The sequence below is a fragment of the Nylanderia fulva genome, unplaced genomic scaffold (genome assembly GCF_048542155.1).
Source record: "Nylanderia fulva isolate GAGA-0341 unplaced genomic scaffold, ASM4854215v1 Scaffold8, whole genome shotgun sequence".
Taxonomy (NCBI): Eukaryota; Metazoa; Arthropoda; class Insecta; order Hymenoptera; family Formicidae; genus Nylanderia; species Nylanderia fulva.
The window spans coordinates 36,825-59,267 of NW_028190916.1; the positions used below are offsets into that span (position 1 = coordinate 36,825).

Consider the following 22,443-nt stretch of genomic DNA (forward strand, 5'->3'; position numbering starts at 1 on the left):
AAATATTTCATAAAAGGTAACTCTCACTAGAGATATCAAGTACTTAATAAGCAATATTTGATCTCTTTCATTGGACATTGCTGTTCGAGATCGAACAAAAATACATATTGGCATTAACTTCAATTGGAAAGCTGAAGCGTATCTCTCTCGTCATAAAAACACTTCAATTTTCTAACAGATATACACGCAATGAATTTAAACGAAACCTACAAAGACCGTCGAATCTGTTGTGGATGGCTCGTAAACTGGATATCCATCGGTGTGTGTTAATAACTTCCAGTCGAGATAACGCGAATGCTTCAAATCTAAAGCGAAGATTTATATAGGCCAGAAATTATCACGCCATATATATTCATGTTGCGCCGGTTGCACCTTTCGCTGTTCCCCGGTAAGATTTATCATGTAAAGATTTTACAAGAAAGAATTGAACAAGATATACTACTTTTTAACGCAGCAATATATTTGCCCTTACTATCCCACGTATAATATATATTCAGCAGTTTTTAAGAAATGATTTATTTGCGGATTTCAGAAACCTATATTTATTGTTTTATATAACTTGTTACATACATTATATATTCTATTGAAAATATTAATTGTAAGACTTTAATTACAATAGCAGAAATTATTGATTTGATTAATGTTTAATTGTAAAAAATTTATTGTATATATTTGATATTTTTTGACAATTTCTTTATAATCTCAGACAAATTACAATTGCCTTTTATTTATCAAGAAATGATTTTTTGTTATAATTAATAATTGTCACGATAAAGAAACATAAAGATGATATTAGTGAAAAATAATCGCTAAATAATCTATGTCACACGATAAAATATTTTAGAATAGCATAATGGAAAATGTTAAATTTCTTATTGCTTGAGAACTTAAGACAAAACTTATCGAAAGGATTCACTTGGAAATTTGTAGCAGTTCCTATCATACTTCCGACATACTGTACAACATTGCGAGTTTATCGCGAAAGACTGGGATATAAAGTGTATTAACTCGTCAAAGTTCAGTAGCGTTGCAAACTGCATCTTCGTGGAAAACGTGTTCAATTGGAACAATGTGAAAATTCGAAAATTAGTTTTCTTCACCTGGACGTGTCCAACTAGTAAAGCATATTAAAAAATAAATACAATATTTGTACGTATACTTTAAGATATATAAACACATACTGCAACAACTTGACATAGAAATATTTTTCTCTTTTTTTTTCTTTTTTTATTTCACATATTTTACTTATATGTTTAACTCCTTTTTTAATTGATCTGAGTAATATAAGTGACTTTGTATATATTTCTTTATAATTCAGAAACTGAGTAAGATTTCTCGTTGCGTTTAAGTCATAGTCGTAATCCGTGCACACAATCATGTTCTATCACATCGTCCTCAGAGAATTGCGAAGTTACCATCTCTAGGTGAGAGGTCACATATCTCACACCTAGAGTCATATATATGTACAAATTCTGCATATGTATCGTATGAAGGTATATACGTATACCTAGGTATGTACTATGCGGTTGAACGTGAAATATAGAGTTATCTTTATACTATCTTTATAGCCGATATATACAAGACACTTCAAATATACTCCAGATGTCTTATCGAGAAAATATTTTGCACATAAAAGCAAAATACGAGATACAAAATATAGCAAGATACTTTTAAAATTATAAATAATTATATTTTTTGTTGCAATTAATTAAACTAATGTAGATATGGAATTTCCGAAAGAGAGATATCAAATTTTATTACATTAAATGAATTTTCAATATTGCGAGCATTTCTTCGTGCATATTTAAATATTTATATTCATATTTCAGAGAGAATGCATAACATAGTTACGCAAATCTGAAGTAAAAATAAGAGAGTCTCGGATCTCTTTCTCCCATCTTGAGAGAGTATTGAAGCAGGCGAATTGCTCTGCATGAACTAACGAATACAAATCGTGGATTGTTATCTTAGGAAACTGTGATTTATCGCGATGTCATATTTTACATATTCGACTTTTGATTGTCGGGACAGATCTCTGTAATATCCCTTTATTGTGTCGACCTCGTATTCGATATCAGAGGTATAAATTTCATGTGGTGAATTGCACGTGCAGGTTTACACTATTCTCTTGGGTTTTGGTAGGCCGGGGGAATTTTAGATAAGTATAAACACGTATATATTCCTGATAAAAGACGCTGTGTGCTAAGGTTCTATCGAACATTTATTGTGACAATTTTCGTGTCTTTTTAATTACTTTTTAATCGTAAATCTTGTATATTCAATCAAATATACAGATAGTTACTTTGACTTTTCTCCAAACCAAAAAAGACCATGATGTTGTAAACTCTTCATAGATAAATTATCTAAAAGTATGCTCACATACACACACACACACACACACCTAATGCGAATGAGGCTCTAATTAAAACTTTTAATTTAATTGCCATGTATGTGCTGTTTTATATTGTCCTTGCTTGCCCAACCGTTCGATTTGTACTTAATTAACACAATGCGCTGTAAATAAATCTCTATAAACCCTTTTTCTCTGCAATTTAAGATTAAATATCTTGTTTTTCTTTTGTGAAGCAAAGATCGCGGTAAACACAAAGAATGCTAATTAGTTGTCTTTTGTAATTTTGTATATTAATTATATTTTTTTTCTTCTTTTTTATTTAATCTTCACATTATACATATATTTTCAGAGTTATTTGCATATATACTCCTTTTTTCTACAAAACATTTATCATTATAAAAAAAGCTTTAAGTTCCCATTCAATACATTTTCAATATTTCGTACATTTCTCTTTAGATTACTCTATTAATATTAATTATATTTTTTTTCTTATTTTTTATTTAATCTTCACAATATACATATATTTTCAGAGTTATTTGCATAAATACTCCTTTTTTCTACAAAACATTTATCATTACAAAAAAAGCTTTAAGTTCCCATTCAATACATTTTCAATATTTCGTACATTTCTCTTGAGATTACTCTTTGGCTAAATAATGTCGTATTTATCTCTGTATCGACAAAAAGAGAGATATATAAGCTTCTCAGAAAAAAGAAACAATAAATTTTGTTGTAAATCGTAAAATAGTAGACGTTAAAGATGGACATACATATATCTGGGCCATTGTCTATTCGGTGCAAGAAATTTTTTTTCAAGAATTTTGGTCTCGATTGCTCGTAAATCTGCGATTGATCCACCTTTTACATCCAGCAACAAACAAATCATGATATCGACAAGGTATTGTGGCTTCAGGTATAAAACCGACGAGAAGTTTGTTGATGACAGGGAGCCTTAAATGCTTCATCGATTCTTTGAGTTTGTGAGTACAAAAGGTCACCTGCATCGCTTTTTATATCAGCGTATAGTGTTAGTTATAGTGGCGTATTATTAACATGTTTGGCTATGAGAAAAAAATATGAAAATGCAATAAATCTAGAACATAAATTTTTTCGCTTTATTTGTTATAATTTAAAAAATTTTAAGATCTTAGTTTGTTACTAAATTATTTTTTACCATATATTATTAAAAATTGCTTAATTATTAGAAATTAAAGGATAAAAAATTTTTATTGTAATAATAAATTATTGTAATTAAATTAGATGCAAAGAAAACATTTTCTAATATCGCGAAAAAATCTATGATAAATATTTAGTAATGAACTACATGACATCTTCATAAATCATAATGAAGTTAATTGATTTTAGTTAAAACGTGGCGCGAGAAGAACGTAATTTTCGAGAACGTGAATTGCATCGAGTTAATGCGCGGAACACGCGCGTAGTCATGGATAACCATATCTCTCACGTGAATGGATAAAAGCGAATGCGTTTGAAACGCAGTACCATTTTGATCTGGGGAGTTCGTTACCATGGCTACTGCGTTCAGCGAAGGGCCGTAGTTATCCTGGTTGTTGGATTATTCTCTTTCCTTCTTCATGTGATACTCTTCGATGCATCCCGATGCTGTCGTTGTAGCGAGGAAATTTAAATGCGAATAAATGCGCGGCGAATAAATAAACCGGACGATATATTCACCGCCGTTCTTTTCGTAGAATAAACATTTCTTTAGTTTTTTACGGAATATTTTCACATCGTATGTTTAAAAAAATCATCGTGTTTATAAAAGAATGTATGTTTAGAAAAAAGGAAGGCAATTTGGAATGTGCTGTGTTGTCACTAATTAAAAATTCTACTGTTGAAATATATATGTATATGCAGCAAGTATAATTAATACATGTAAAAATACTTTTCTTTGTAGTTTAGTTATTTATATTAAGATATAATAAAACAATAATAAATTAATTTTTTCAGGTAATTTATTTTTAAAAATTTAATGTTTTTATTTAAATTTTTATTCAAAAATTACGGAAGCTTATCTATTCGAATATTTAACTGCATCGTATCATATTCTGCTCGTGTGACGTCACTATTTCGTGGTATAATATATTCACACGTTTTTGAGGAAAAATTTTATTCGGCTAATCCGAGTGTATATAATATTCGTGTAGCATATAAAGATAAAAAAACAATAAATTTGTTATCTTTTTTTTATAATTTTAAATGGTAAAATTTACGGGATGTTTTTATATCTTTTTTATAATTTTTTTATATATATTTGAAAATAGAAGATTAAGAAATTATATTTTTTAATAATTTTATATCTTTGAAAACAAAGTGATAAATATAACGCCAACTTATCGAGCTGAATATTCGAGATGTTCAGTCAACTACCATTTATTACATGTATAAATTATAAAACTACAGTCATTATATTAAAACTAACGCAAATTACAATCATTCTATAAACGTTTCGACCGCACGCGGTCTTCTTCAGTATAATTATTGAAATATAAATTCTTACAATTTACATAATATCGAAATTTAATTATAGTTATTCAGAATCAAGAGTTTTTGAGCAATTAACGCGTGTTTCAATCCGTCCTGTCCAACAATGTTCGCCTCGATATGATCCCTGATTTTGTTCAGATCTCGGATAGTTTGGTAGGGTATAGATGTCTCAACAAACTGGATAATATTATTAAAGCGCAGAAAGATAAAACTAAACATCCATGCAATTCGAATGTGGTTTATAAGATCAGTTGCAATAATTGTAATGCATCTTATGTAGGCCAAACAAAGAGGCAATTGCAGACGCGAATAAAAGAACATAAAAATAATATTAGGTTGGACTCAACGAAACATTCAGTAATTTCTGAACACATAATAAATGAACATCATACTTTTAATTGGGACAATGTTAAGATCATGGACAACGAAAATAATTATTATAAAAGACTCATTTCTGAGATGCTACATATCAAGGAACAAAAAAATGGACTAAATTTAAACAAAGATACTGAGTTACTTAGCGAGTCGTATTTTGATATTTTGGATATATTAGCGAACAAGAAATAATAATAGGACAAATAGGACATTAACGAGTAAAACATAGATATTAGATCATATATAAACACGCACGCTCTCCGATCAAGTAGAGTTTAAAATGAGCTGTCTTTCTGTATTGTTGGTTTGTTATGTGTCATCCTTAATAACTGTTAATAAGTAGCAAAATTGTCAAGAAGAACGATGATAGGTAAGCATACTACCAATTGTAGGGGATACATATTATAATTTGGACATACGTTGATCGGTAATTTTTTATTAATCGCAGCGCCTACGGAACGGGTTAATTTCTCGCATATTAACGATGAAACTATCCGAGATCTGAACAAAATCAGGGATCATATCGAGGCGAACATTGTTGGACAGGACGGATTGAAACACGCGTTAATTGCTCAAAAACTCTTGATTCTGAATAACTATAATTAAATTTCGATATTATGTGAATTGTAAGAATTTATATTTCAATAATTATACTGAAGAAGACCGCGTGCGGTCGAAACGTTTATAGAATGATTGTAATTTGCGTTAGTTTTAATATAATGACTGTAGTTTTATAATTTATACATGTAATAAATGGTAGTTGACTGAACATCTCGAATATTCAGCTCGATAAGTTGGCCTTATATTTATCACTTTGTTTTCAATATACGAGCGACAATTGTATTAATTTATTTTTTATATCTTTGTATTAAATAGTTTAATAAAGCTTAATATTTTTTGACCAGTCATTTTTTATAATATCTCGTTTAACATGACACGAATATTATTGTATCTAAAATGTGATCTCACCTCCTTGGGGAAAAAACTGCGAATAGATGCACTTGAAAGTATCCTCTCTGACGACTCCCGTAGGGCATTCAGCCTTGAAACCGCGATATATTCTCTTCAGCTCGGCCTCCGTGAATCTGGTCGCTCGACAAAGGCTTGCCAAAGAGTCTGGCCTGTATCTCGGTGTTTGCTCTTCCTCATATTCTGAATCTGCGACATAAAAACAAAACGTATTTGCGTTAATCGCAGAAAAAAATTTCTCTCGTGTATCGCAAATTCGTCGGATTAAAATCTCTAACAAGATTAAAGAGTTTCTCTGAAAGCTCAAGATGGAAAGCCATGTTTTATCGAGATCGTATAGAGATCGTAAGATGGATACGAGCAGCACAACTATTGACATAAAATACATGAAAAGTTTGCTACCAAATTATAGTACAAAAAATCTACACTACTTTGCAAAAAAATACATTATATATATAATGTTTTGAATAAATGTGTGTGTGCCATTAACATCTTGTAACATATTCAAAAAAAAAAAAATTAAATTCTTTCACATATACAGTTATTTTTAGTTAAAGCATATTTTGCATATACAGAAAAAAGTTTTAAGATTTTTTAAAGTTTTATAAATAAGTGTTTCTGATATAAACACATATATATCGACATCAATATAAAATGATTAATATAAAGAAATAAAGTTCTAGAACATAAAATATCATTTTTTATTTCTATTTATTAAATATAGATAAAAATACTAAAATACATGAAACTTACATTAAAATAAACTTGGGACATAATCTATCTTTTTTAGACATTATTGCTCCACTAGAATTCGATAGAACTTGGCATCGTTTTCCTGTTACTATTTCGGTTTTAATCTTTTTTTCAATGTGCGATACATCAATCGATACGAACACATTTTCTTTCGAAAACCTAGATTTAACGATATATTGCAATCACGGGTAGAAATCTGAGATTGAATTGTAAGATTTTAAATTTTTGCATAATATTGTAAATATTATGCGAATGTTTTTATTGTATAATACGGAAGTTTCAAATCTCGTATAATTTGTTTTCAGATTCTAATATTCGATTGCATTTTCTCTATTGCTTACATCCAATTTAAAAAAATTCCTAAAATATAATAAAATATAATAAAAGCTTTAAAATTTAGATCTTTAAATTTAAATTTATATCAATTATTTAAAAAATCTAATCTTTTATTTTTATAATTTTCAAGCAAATGTTACATATGCAGGCAGGTGTAAGAGCTCGTTAAATGTATATGTGTGTATGTGTGTCTATTGGGGATTAACAATATTGACTTTATAATTTTAACTTTATGATTGTGTTCAAGAATAAATTATTGTAGTTTCAAAACAACATCAGATAGATAATTATTTCGTTATATAAAACAAATTTCATGATATAGTAGAATTTTATTCAGAATGATAATTCTGCATATATTTTTTATATTTTGTATTTATTGTTAGAAATCTATTGGAGTAATAAAACACGTGCGTACTATTCTGTCAACTTGTATTATATTGACGTTTATAAAGTTTTGTTTGTTCACGAGGTGTAGTACGTGAGTGACAGTGTTGCATTACTTGCATCTTATTTCCCACGGGATGTACTACTTCATTCTAGGAAGAATTCGTCGAACTCTTCCAAGAAAGCTAAACGTGGAACGACCTTCAGTGGAATGAAGTACAGCGTTTATGAAATCGCTGCAAAAGACATTGAGATACAAGCAACCACACGATAGCGCTCGACAAGATTTTATAAAAATTGCTCTTTCTTGTAGCTTGAAAGCCATTCGTTTTATATCACGTGGCTCATACAATATTTATTAGATTTTATTCGACGTCGCAACGTCGTGAGATCAAAGATGAGGCGAATCTCCAAACCGATTGTGGAAACTTGACAATCGAAACGACAGATTTGCAAGATGTATTCCTGAAATACTGCTGTTTCATATACACACACACGCATACAAACATACACAAACATACACACACATACACACACATTGAAAAGTTTTGCGTTTAAATACAATTTTACAAATACTAATATTAGACTATTAAGTTTTCTTTTTAATTTTTTTTTTTTCTAATTTTTTACTACAAAAAGGGAATTCTAAAAAAATTTTAATTTAATTTAATCATTTAGATGTGTGTATAAAAGGGGGCGAAAAATATATGAATTCTTTGATAAACGAGAACAGCGAGTACGTGCTCAGGATAGAATACATGTATACATTTCTCCTAAAAAGATTTAAATTTCAGCATTGCAATGAAGATTTTACAAGGATTGTTACTCATATACGTATAGCCAGAATAAAATATGAGCCTCTTATTTTTTAAAAGAAATGTAAGTTCAGTTTTGTGACTATAATTTTTATGTCACATATTGGAAAAATTAATAATATAACAATTTCAAAATTATTTTATATTATATTGTATTTAAACTAAGCAATTTTTAAATATTTGAATGACTATTAATTTCATTTCTTTGTATTGTATTAGTTTTCATAAAAGTATGAACATACAAAAATCTAAAAGAATGGATAAAACATATTATAACGTTTTGACTATTTTCTACAAACAAATAACTGGTAAAATATGCATATAAATAAAATTCAAAGAATAAAAAGAACAAATATAATATTTATTATAATATTTTTGTTAGAAGAAATATTATTAGAGTTTTATATATATGTATATAAAAAAATCATGTTACATTGTTTTTTTAATCGTGAATGATTTTTTGTTCCAACATAAGCGATCTCAATGAAGCGATTTTGCAAGAAATCCCTTTCACATCGTGAAACACCGTCGCGCACAGGAGTGTGCAATGGAAATCGGAATCCGTGCATACGATACGCTACTCACATGCAGTATGGAAGATTTGGATTCAGAGCGGAAATTCGAGACATTTTTGTACTCCCCTCTCCGTTGCTACATATATATGTGTATATATATATATATATATATATATATATATATGTGTGTATATATATATATATGTGTGTGTATATATATATATGTATATGGAGCTTACGTTATGTTTTTCACAGGAAAGGTTGCGAAAGCTGAAAAGCGAGAGAGCAATTCAGTGTTGGAATTTAAATCGAATCGTCTTGTTCCGACAGCACTGAATTCCTACAGATTCAATCTGCAGACAAATGTGATACAGGAAGTAAAAGATAATAACGAGAACATACGGCGAGAAAACTCACCGCGTCAAACGATTTCTCGTGCGGTGAACGGTAGCAAATACTCGGAAAGAGAATATACGGTGTACATAGTGTTTCCGAATTTATGATAGCCCGCACTCGAATATAAACAGCATACTTGCATTATGGTAAAGGATTTTGCAATATTTTCCATTAAATTATTATTAATATCTGCAAGAGAGAACAAGTGTCTTATCGATTAGAAAAATTTATGAATTTAATCATCAAATAATTTACACACTCCTAGGCCAGTATTCATAGTCAGATCTTATATTTAAGATCGTCTTAAGATCTCGTTCAACCAATCAAATGACGTTATACGGCTATTTGATTGGTTAAACGAGATCTTAAGACGATCTTAAATATAAGATCTGACTATGAATACCGGCCCTACTTATCTCATCTCATAATAAGGATCATTATATATAATAACGTACGGCATAAAATTATAACAACAATATATATAGTAAAAAAATTAAATTATCTCTTAAAAGGGATTTTTTCTTATCATTACTATATTAATGTTCCATAGAATTTAATATATTACATCCGCACTGCCTTCTTTAAATATCAACGTATCAATGATCACAGGAACAAAGAATCTCCAAATTTAATCTAAGTGACAAGATTGCTTCCGTACTTTTCTGTCTGCTCTTTCGCGTCATATACTTCCTAAGGAAGGATCGGTTTGGCCAAGCGTAAATAGGGTCAACGATGAGGCAACATTCCTTCAAGCCTAAGTTTCTCATTCCGGATGATATTTAGAAGAGAGAAAGACAGAATCGCGGGGGATCGATACTACCTTTCCTTTCGAAATATTGGATCTGTGGAAGAGATGAAAGGCATTCCACACCGAATGCATCAGTTGTCGACGGACAAGCAACGTACTCGCTCCCTATTTCCTAATGAAAGGCCGGACTATTGGAGCCAGTGCCGGTTTTAGCAACATTGGCGCCCTGGGCAAGATTATCGTGGCGCCCATTCAATTTTCGATATTTTTACTAGTCTAAACGGATATAAACGAATGCACGCATATAAAAATTCAAAAAACTTTCCTTTAGCTTTACCCAGAGCTAACGACGTGGACGTAGAAAGTTTTTGTAGTTCCTATTTTGCTTTTGTTTTTTTATATATTTATATTTTTTTATTTTTTGTATTTTTTTGTATTTTATATACTTTTATTATTTCGGGTTTTTTAGAGGACAAAGCTTAAACTAGAGTTTTTGAGAGATTACGGAAGGCGCCCGCGTGATGAGGGAGTCGAGCGTCAAGCGTGGCGATGAGGATCCGCACAAAGCGGAGAACGCGATAGCCATGATAAATACAGATGTGAGACAAAAGAATCAAAAGATATACAAAAGTATAGAGAGCATGTCAGGGTATAACACAGTGAGGAGATATAGGTACTTTTGCATACTAGGGGGCATTAGAGTTCCTCTAATAAGAGTCGCGACATCTTATTAGAGGGACTCTATGGGGCACCGGGCAGCAGCGCCCCTACAGATCCGGCGCCCCGGGCAGTCGCCCCACTGCGCCCTACCCTAAAGCCGGTACTGATTGGAGCTTCCATCGACATCAGTGATCCCACAGGAATCTATTATACGCTTGCAAATTGAATGAGAATATTTGGCTTATAAATAATTTTAGATCTCAGCAGATATTTTTTTAAATTGCGTAATGCTTTATCAGTTCAGCAAAATTGGTGGCTGTTTGAAAGATAGATTGTGACATAAAATATATACGGCAAATCGTGAAAAAAATGTTGATTTATTTTCTTTATTCATATTCTTTGTAATCAATGATAAAACAAATTTTGAGATATTTGAGTTCTGCTTTTTAAATGTTAAAATTGATGAAAAAATGAATTTTATCGTAGATTATTCTGATTCGGGCATTTCAGGAAGAACGAGATGGGATTTTGCATAATCAGATTAATTTATGCAACGTACCGTATAAAATCTTACATTTTTTAGACTTTTTAACTAGTCGCGTCAAGAAGAAAATGTGATTACGTTAAACAAAAATTCTATTGAATTTTCATACGCTTTTATAATTCATGCATACTGGTAATAAATGATATAAATTTAATAATGAAAATGTTTGTTATTCTAAATATTACAATTACTTTTTTGAATCAAATAAATTATTTCAATTTATTTATTACAGTAGTCAATTTTATTTGGCACTATTATTTAATTTATATGTACATATATAAAATAAATAATCAATTAAATATAGACAAAATAATTATACGTGCGTATAAAAATAGATATAGAAATTTTGTTATATATGCACATAGTACATATATTTTCTTTTCTTATGATTTATATCACTACTTTTTATTTAATAATTTTTATATACTATGATAATTTATTACTGTCGGCATAATATATTTTTGTAAAATAATTAATCGGTTTTAATAGAATTTTTAATACGAAAGAAAGAGAGAACAGCTTCTCTTATGATTAATTAACACTGCATACTTAACATTGTATACATATATGCTAAAATTTTTCTCCAAGCAATGAATTCACAATGCTAATCAAGGAACACATACACACACACAACGAATCATATTTTACGAGTTTAAACATTGAGGAGTGGTTTTTTATTAATTATTACTGGCAACCTTAAGGATTATTATTTATTGAATCTTATTATATAACCATTTAACCAATTTTTATCGTACATTTTATTGTTGACTACGAAATACATATATGTTACTTTATTTTATTTAAATGCAACAACGATTAAACAAAATGTGTGTTTAACATGATATGTACTTACAATTGTTACAAGAATCTATGTATAAAGAAAAGATATTTATTACATAAAAAAATATATACCTATATACAAAAATTGTCTTTGGTGATCAAATGTATAAAACAAGTTCTATAAATCTTTTTTCTTTCCCTCTCTCTCTCTCTGAATAAAATAAATAAATAAATGTATAAAAAGAACAAAAATTCTTTTTTCAAAAAGAAATCGAAAATTAAATATATGAATATTGTGTATTACATATAAAAATATATATAATTAATAAAATTTCCTTATAATATCTCAAAATTAATTAAATAAAAACTTATTATTTATTTAATTTATGTATTCTAAACTTGCTACATTATTCAGATAAATTTGCTTTTTAATAAAATTATAAAACAAACAGCAAATACAAATGCAAACGTTTAACATGTTATTTCAACGGTATTTCACCGTCCTTCCCACTGATACGTCGGACGGATGACAACGTTGGTTCCAGATATTTCTCTCATAAATTTGTTTGTGAAAATGTAATTTGCGGATGAAACCGCACCTGGACTATATGAATTTTCATGAAGTTGGCGACCTCGAATTCCCAAGATAGATTGCGTGGGTCTGTAGGTCTCTAGCGTATTGCGTGATGAAAGAACACTTTTGGCGACCATAGAATACATGACAATAACATAAGCTAATTGTAAAACTACTCTCGTGCATAAAAATATAATTATAAATATTTGATGATTTTACGCGAAATCTCATTTAATATTGATAATTCTTTCTCGCCACTGCCTTTAAAGAATATTTCGCTTTTGAATTATTGCGACAACTGTCATTTCTATTTGTATTTAAAAATTTAAGAATTACATATATATGGTTAATAATGTGAGAAAACTATTCCAATTTTACCAATGATAAAACATTGATAAACAAGTCAGTCTAGATTTGTCGAGTACTCTTATCAGCAGATCCAAAAAAATATGGTGTAATGAGCTTTGCACGCAGAGAGCAAGCAAGCATTATGTTAGTGGAAGTATCATGCAATATTGATGGTCGGTAAAACACGTGAGCAGCATGCAGTGTCGATCAGAAAAACCCTGGAGGCCTTCACGTTTTGCGAAACAAGTACGCTCTTTTAGTGGTTGTCCAAGAAAATACGATATAAGATATTGTGACGTTAGTTCATCGAATATCCTAGTTTGATAAAACGTAAAATGTTATTCCCGCATGACTTTCTGGTTCTTGAATACATCAGAAAAGAGAAAAATTGCTTCTCATGGCATAGCATATATATGTGTGTATATACTATATATACATATACATGATTATTTTATATGTTTATCGTAACTTGAATATAATATTTAAATTACTAATTTATATAAGACATTATTGATTATATAGATCTAAAGAATTAAATTAATTTTTAATAACTATTTAACAAACTCATTATCGTTATATTTCATATTATAGCATGTTATTGTGTCATCACATTATTTCTCAATTTTATTTTATTTCCAGAATTAGAAGTATAAATAATATGAGATATATAGGTTTTATATTAGGCATACAATTTTCTCTCTTATTTTTTCTCTTTTATCTTTTTAAATTTTATTTTTCCAAAAAAACCTTTAATTCGATGGATTAAATTAAGAATGCAATTACATTACACGCGTTTTCCAAAACATAGTTATTTATTTAATTGTGAGTTATGTATGTACGTACTATCTATATAATAACCCATACAGCACCGTTAGATTGCAAAAACATTACAACAATCTTTCACCGCAATATTGCAATATTGCAAATTCACTGCAAAATGTTGCTACATCATTGCTGTTGAATTGCAGCAATGTTAAAATGTCCGCTTTTTGGAAGATAATAAAATTATTGATTATCGTTAACATCTTTTATTGTACAATATTGCAAAAAATTATTTTATTACAGTATTATACCCAGCAAATACCAAGTTACAATTATATAATTGTTAGTTATAATTTTCCATTCAACAATATAATTGTTATAATACACGTATTATATTTTTGAGTGGAAAATTACAACTAACAATTATATAGCTGTAACTTGATGTTTGCTGGGTATATGTATATATATTACAATATATAAATTATAGAATTTGGATTACATGCAATATTTCCGAAATATTAATGTCATGTTGCTACAAGTGTGCTGGAATTTTGTGCACCTATATCTCTGCAATGTCTTTATAATGTTGCATTGCAACTTGCAACATTGCTGCAATATAATTGCAATAATCTGTGCTGTATGGGAATATCCAACAACAAATTAATCTTTTGCGATCACAATGATGAATGTTTACATCGATAAATCTGACAATATACCTAAAGCAAATTTGACGCCGGTCCAGGCCTGCCTCACGTAGTTAATTAACCTCCTGTAGAGAGGTCTCGGTGGTCTCTTGGTAGAAGTTCCCTCCTCATCGTCGCACGTGCTGTCATCCAGCGCTCCCGGTGGCGGGCCCACGCCTGTCAGAGTTCCAGCCTGGTTTCTGTCGCCGAGGATGTTCACGACTTCTCGCAGCTCAGGCGCAACACCCTGCAGTCCTGGTGCGTAATTTGCGGGGGCGACGCCAGAACCAAAGAGGTTCGCGCCGCCCCCGCGATCTCTGCCACGTCCACGACTGCCACGACCCCAGACAGTGCTACTGCCTTCGAGAGTTTACAACAATCATCAGATCTCGATGCTTAGATTTAGCGAGCCGAGGCTATTTTTTTTATAAAAAAGGACAATTTGGCATCGACAACCTCAAGATGATGAGACGTTAGGTCTGTGCCGCAGTTTACTCTAAATATTGCGTATTTTTTAAATATTTTGTTGTTTTCTTTTTTGTAATTACAATTCGAAATTACGTTATACACAAGATAATTTAAAAAAAAAAAAAAAACTTATAAGTGGAACAATTTAATTCTTAATCGACTTATGACTTTCGTGTTTGAGAAGTTTATGGGATGTGAAATCGCGAAGAGGGATCGTTGCCATGTAATATATAGATGCTCTCAAGGGTGTCGTTAATTTTAAATATATAAGACGAGTTTATATGTATATATATATTTATCAAATTCTACCGCGGATAATTAAACAGGGAATAGAACTGAGGCTTCTAAATTTTTTAAAAATAGACTCGATATAAAAATCACATGTAACATTGTGTAAACGAACACAGAAACAATGTATCACGATTAATATGATCTTTGAAATTATTTAATCTATGTTGATATAACATAAAAAGTCTTTTCTAATTTTTAATCCAATTTAAATAATAAAATAAATTACTGAAAAAAATTGTTTAATTTGGAACGACAAATAATATTACAAGTCGAAGCAGAAATCAAATAATTGTTTTTTCATATATACTATAAAAATAGCAGCTTAATATCAAGTATATTAAACATACAAAAATACTATATAAATTAATAAAAATGCAGATATGGAATTGATATAAATTGAAGATTCTGTGTGCGCGTTGCAACGCGGAATATTATATATTCTTCGTATCTATTTGGTATTCCCCTGGTTTTCAACCTTTCAATTGTGATAGAATGCCGCAGTACCTTGGCGCTTTTTGTAGGAGGGCAACCCCACCACGGGGCCGCAACCCCCGGCGGTTCCTGCGACAGAAGAGCTGATGGTGGCAAGACAGGGAACACCCCGACCGCCACCCGATCGACGTTCCAAATCACGACGCCTGCAACCACCTCCTCCCCCACCGCTACCGCCACCCCCGGCGGACAACACCACGACGGACCCAGAGATACGTTTATCCGGCCCTCTTCTCGCGGAGCCCTTTTCTCTCGACGAGGGCCCCGCTCGTTTACGTCGCCGCAGGCTTCCAAGAGAAATTCTGCAAGATATTTCGTAGGACTGTCAGGACCCCTATACCATCTTTTTCTCAATTCCTTGTTTTATCGATAAACTTCCACTTGTCTTTTACGGTTGTACTTTAAGGCGCATCAAATAGTTTTTTTTTCATCCCTTTCGCGAGTAACTTTTCTTTTTTTGCTGTAACTTTACGTAATATAAACCGTATTATGATTTTATGTAATCTTTTTTTTATTACGCGACGTATCGTCGTGCTTGTGATTATATTGTATATTATTTCTGAAGTATATATATATATATATATATGTGTGTATATATTGAGCTGATGAGATAGGCGGAAATAATTAAATCGTGATTTAATCTGATAAACATAATATTTAACGCAATTATTGAATACAAGTGACTTTTGTAATAAAAGAGTATATTGAACAGATTTTGTATTCACTTCGTCGGCGACTTTATCGATTTTTCAATGGGAACTATGCATACAGTGCATGCAGTCAGCAAATTTTCTTGCTTTTTCCGCGCTTTCCGTATTCCGTCTGCTGCTTCCAGAAGCATACTTTCCGGCCGGATACACCTGCACTCTCGAAATTCACGTCAAATAGTCAACAATTTACAAGGATTGCAATTGGAACGGAACTACCTTTCTGCACTTTCACCCACTCGCGACAATTTTAACGCATAATTCTTCTTACCAGAAAGAATGCTCTTGCATTCGATGCAAGGCTATTTTTACTGTTAAACTGATATTGCCTGACAATTGCGAAAGATACGCTTGATCACTATCTATGAATTCAAGTGATATAAGCAGGAGTATGATCAGACGCATCCGCATTTAGGATACACAGACACATATATACGTATTGTATATGTATATTTGTGTGTTTGCATCTTGAATACAGATAATATCCGATTTATATCTGATTTTTATGCGATTAATAGATTTTCTATTAAATAAATATACTTGAAGAAAGATTTCTCTCTTATTCAAGAATTCTATCAAATGCTCACCCTGACACGCGTTCCAACACTTTAAACACGTCGACTATTTCTTTCAGAAGTATAACATTAAAATCAATTCCTACGATAAAATATCCATGGATTGAACTTTGATAACCCACGGTTTATTTAGTAGCTCGACAATTTATTCATTGAATAATGTGCGAATTTGCCCCTGTTCTTTATTGCGCAAAGCGCAATAAACCCATTTTACATTCAGGACTTAGGGCGTTGGCATAAAGCCCTGGACGAGATCATAATGCTTGTTCTCAATAGTCGTAGTTGGTTAGTGTGAGTTGTGAGTTCGCTTGTGTTAGTATCTGAAACAGGCAAAGAAGAGACACATGCATTAGTTGTACTTGTGCTGCGTTAGAAAGATTGAAAATGAGTCGGCGAGAAAATGCAGTTTGCATTTCTGAAATAGCATATAATAATTGTAATAAAATCAATATTTTATTCCAATTTTATAAGCAACACACAATTATAAATGCTTTTTCTAGTTTTACAAAATAAAAAAAGAAATTTTTTTAAGAAAATACTTTTATTTAAAAACAAACAATTATTTCTAAGAAAAATTCTGCTTAATAAAATCATGCTGTAATATTTTTCTTTCAAAAACATATTTTATTATATGTATATGTTACATTATTAATTATTATACATACATTTGAAACACTGTTGTGTTTCAAAAAAGAAATATTAAAATTTAAAAAATGTATATTATATAAAATGCGAAAGAGTATATATATATATATACCTGTATATATATATATATAATTCTCTCGAATTAAAAAAAAATTGCAAAGTATAATATTACAAGTATAATAAAGTATTAAAAATTGACACACATAATAAAATACATTTTTCTATATTACATTTAAATTATTATATATATTTTTATATTAACGATTCACATTTATTACATTATATATTTTGTACAGTTTTTATAGAATATTTTTTGACTTGATTGAACAAAATAGCTACTATAAATCTAGCTTTCTAACTTACTGCTAAATCAATTGAGGTTAAATCAAGAAGAATTAAAGGTTAATGAGTTCATTTTTCTGGATTTAATGCGGATTTTATAACGACTGCCTATAAATTCACATAGCAGTGGGTTCAGATTGTCTCCCTTTTTCTCATTTCTCTAGATTGAGAGATATACGTATAGAATTCTATATGTTACGCTTTACCCCACAATATTGCCCCTTTATCTTAACTACGATCTGTCGATTGATTACAATGTATGACAGCAATTAACGTAACTACCAATTTTGAAAATTTATATTCGAATGCATTTGGCTTGTGCACTTGACAGTCGTTACACAGTCTTACTTCCAAGTTTATAAATTACCATCCGATGTAAGTAAAGGTGATAAAATAGCAACTAGATCGCTCGTAGAGCTACTTGTCGAGCAAAGTTCTTTGAAATTGCTTTGAAGCTAAGAACTTTCAAGCTATGTGCTTCGTATGCACATGAGCTTTCTCGACTGAATGAAGAAACGATCAAGGATCGATAAGGATAAAAAGGGGATGACGAATATCATTATTCTCAGAGATTTGCTGAGAGAAGATAAAAATCGTAGAGAGTCCAAAACCATTCTGCTTTTCAATGTAAGAAAAGGAAATTATCAGAAAAATAAGCATAAAAATATATTAATTCATACACACATATTGAGATATATTATCCTATTATATATTTATTAACAAATAAAAAAACTTAAATAAAGTAACTCTGCTTATAAAATATACAAATACTAGTATTATTTAAAAAAATTTATGACCATACAATATCAATTTATTGCACATTGTGTATACATTTTTAAAAATTATTACTTATATTGTACATATATTGATTCATAAATAAGTTCCGCTAGATATAATTTATTGAATCACTTTTGAAAAACTAATTGACTAAATTTTTAAACTGAAACAGAGCAGATACTTGTATATATATGCAGCAACTAGAGTGAGTACAAGAAAAATTGCAAAAAATGTTATCAGTTCTCATCAATTGCAAAAATGTGATTTTGCTACACGACAACGCTTGACCTACGACTAAAATAACCCAGAAAAAAAATTCAGGAGCTTTTGTGGTCAGTTTGACTTCACTCTCTCTATTTCCCAGATCTTGCCCTATCAGATTTTTTTCTATTTAGGTCGAAATTCATTAAATAAAAAAAAGTTTTATTTAATGAATTTGATGATACTGAAATTGATGAATTTATAAAAACCTTTTTTTGTGCATTAAACCTCGAAAATTCTTTAAAGAAAAAATTAATAAATTATCGTCTAAATAAGAACAAGTTATACTTATAATAATGAAGAATATATACCGATTATTTATTGTAAATAATTTTAATATAAAAATTTTCAGTTTGTTAAATAAAATGGACCTTATTTATCAATCAGCCAACAATAATAGTTTTAATGTAGATGTAATAATATATGTATAAATAATAAAATTTTGCTATTTGTGTCTAAGATACGCAACGTTTGCAACGTCGCATCATTAATAAGCGAATTATCGAAGTTCAGCTGTGCAATCGATTCGAAGTTGATAAAACTGTAATCAATTTTGCATTATTATTAAGTAGAAACGGTAGCAATTATGCTCGATATGCTTGCCATAACTCTTCGCAATACTGCGAATAAAAGAGAAAAATATAAAATAAGAATAAGCTCGTCGAGTTCGGGATAAAGTTGAAGCAGTTTTGCGAGTTTCGAAATCTTTGAAGAAGAAATAGCTACGAAGAAAAGAAATGTATCAAAGTCCTGCATTCCTTACCTAAAAATATAATTTATTGCTTGTGGTTCGTTGAAAACAAAGATGGACTTATATCTTTAGCTATGTAAAAAGAGATTGATATTTATATCCGGACGTTTTACAATCCTAGCTAGACCTTTCTTTAGTTATCTGTCAGCTGTTACAAAGAAAATATATAACTCAATAAAATATGAAGATGAATACGTCTCTTTGTGATTCTGCAATTACACTGAAAGATAATACGAATAGAAGTGGAAATATACAATAACATAGCACATTCTTTCAGTTTAAGTTTATATGAGCGATGTTGAAAAATATGTAAAAAATCTATGATTTAGAATTGTAGAAATAATATTGTAGAAAGATGCATTGTAATGCAAAATTGATTTATTAATACATTATATTATTTTTTACATAATATTATTATATATAGAAATAAATTTAATAATTATAATGATAATATTGTATATATATAATATGATAATTTTCTACGATCCTGCATAAAAAAATTTAAAGAAATATTAATTATTACCCATTCATTATCAATATTTTTAAAACTTATTTGTATATAAAGTTTTGTTAATTTATATAATTGAATATCTCTAACTTTTTATATGTGACTCAGGTGTTATTAATACCTATATCAGAAGGGATTTGATAAGCAATTACTGCGGTTCTCTGCAGCATGTATTGCGGATAGGCGCATATGCTTATTTGCCACCTTTGTATATCAGACTTTGTGACCTCTGCAGGTTATATCAAATTAGTTCAAGATGTAGTTGTAGTACAGTAATGTAAGACAGTGATGTAAGACAGCGCTTAAGAAACTTTTGACATTACTGAATGGCTGAAGCATTACCTAATTTATGTGTCACAAACCACAGAGATAGCTCGCCAAACAAAAAAAGAATTGTGTTGCTTATCGATTATGTTTTTTTATCCCGTCTCTTATCTCCGTATACCGTTTTTTATCTCCGATTTGGCTAAACTGCTTTATATACGCTTGTGGAATTTTAAGAATATAGGGCAAAAATACGAAAGAATATAAAATTCTGCTATTACGTATGCAAAAAAAATTATATCCTACATATACAAATATTTAAATTTTTTTCGCAATAACTGAGAAAGTGCAAAATAAAATAAAATATACAAATTTTTTATATTATAAATTTACACGAAAACTTATTCTTCAATTTCTCAATTTTTTAAGACAGTATAAAATAAAAGGTCTTTTTTAATAAGATTAATTAGAGAATTACAAAATAAATAGTAATTATGTTTTGTCATTATTATATAATAAAATATATTAAAACGATAATTATTTAAGTTTTATACAGTATATAAAACGTCAGTATTAAAACGTGAATTATATTTTTTTACAATTATTTACGCTGATAATCGTGAATAAATGTTAATAATAAAAACTGCATATTTCAATAAAATAGCATTATATAACTAAAATTGTATTATATAATTAAAACAGCAGTATTATATAACTAAAACTATCTTCCTTGTGCGTTTATGATTATATATTATTTTTCTATGCTATACATATAATGTCAATATTCTGTCGGTAAGCAAATATTCGGTTGAGTTTGCTGATATAAAAAAGAAGCTCTTCTTCTCATCGTTGCAGACTAGAGTGCCATCCAAAATCGACTTTTATCTCCTAGGGAGACCGTCCCTTCATATTACTCCGTTTCCTCTTAGTTTTACCTTACGACTATCTCAATTGGCCACTTTTCTTTTCTTCCAATTTTCGTTCTGGTTTCTTCAATTCTTACCAATGTAGGTTCAGTACGATCTTAGCATTGCGAAGATAAACCAAGAGGAGATGTCTAAAGAAAAAAAATGGGAAAATTAACAAATATAAAAAACCATAAACGAAATTAAGGTCTTTTTGAAATAGATGTAGTCTTGTATGAAAATCTGTTTGTCTATTTTAAAGAAAAATATGGTAAAATATAAAAGACATTGAACTATATATATATATATATATATATATATATATATATATATACATATATATATATATATGTGTATATACATACATGTATATTATTGAAGACATTTTTTTCTTTGAAATATTCTCTCTTAGTTTATTTTCGTAAAGCTTATAAGCTCGTGCCTTGGTAGGTCTCGACCTACATCGTAAGAAGACTCGAAAAAATCACACAAATATAAATTTAAAAATAACTTTTTAAATAAAATTAAAACAACTTTAAATATAGAAACGTTTATATATGCCTTTATGTAAGAGGATTACTTTGCATGCCTCTGAATGACGAGCGCTTTGTGTCGACGTAGTATAACACTATCTTGATGTTCTCGTGACATCAACGCATTACACGGACGTGCATCTTCGTGTTAGATAATCCGAAATAGACTCAGTACCTATAGATCACATCTCTGTACTCTTGTCGCGTCGCACGTTGGCCTGTCTTCTCGCGTTTCGAAGTGGCCCGTTTGGTCGTCACAATAAATCAGGCTTTAAACTCCCTTATATACGTATTGCGAACGAAATCGACCCTGGGTAAGAGTCGGGAGACTTGTTCTCCCTCGCGGAGGCCGAGTCAGGAAGACGATCCGCCACCTCCAACAAATCTTCCGCAATTTTGCGTTGGGTTCGGTGGGTCTCGA

At 30.1% G+C, this 22,443-nt stretch overlaps 1 protein-coding gene across 1 annotated transcript in view; it reads right to left on the reverse strand.

Annotated features, from left to right (window-relative positions):
- The window catches only part of LOC114941246 (uncharacterized), a 65,636-nt gene that overhangs the window by 25,836 nt on the left and 17,357 nt on the right, over positions 1 to 22,443 (reverse strand). Inside the window, exons 2-5 of the mRNA XM_085489282.1 lie at positions 17,049 to 17,144; positions 15,767 to 16,056; positions 14,537 to 14,863; positions 6,206 to 6,394 (exon numbers count right to left, since the gene is read on the reverse strand). Coding sequence (XP_085345408.1) covers positions 6,206 to 6,394; positions 14,537 to 14,863; positions 15,767 to 16,056; positions 17,049 to 17,144 — 902 coding nt within the window. The remainder of the gene's footprint in view (positions 1 to 6,205; positions 6,395 to 14,536; positions 14,864 to 15,766; positions 16,057 to 17,048; positions 17,145 to 22,443) is intronic.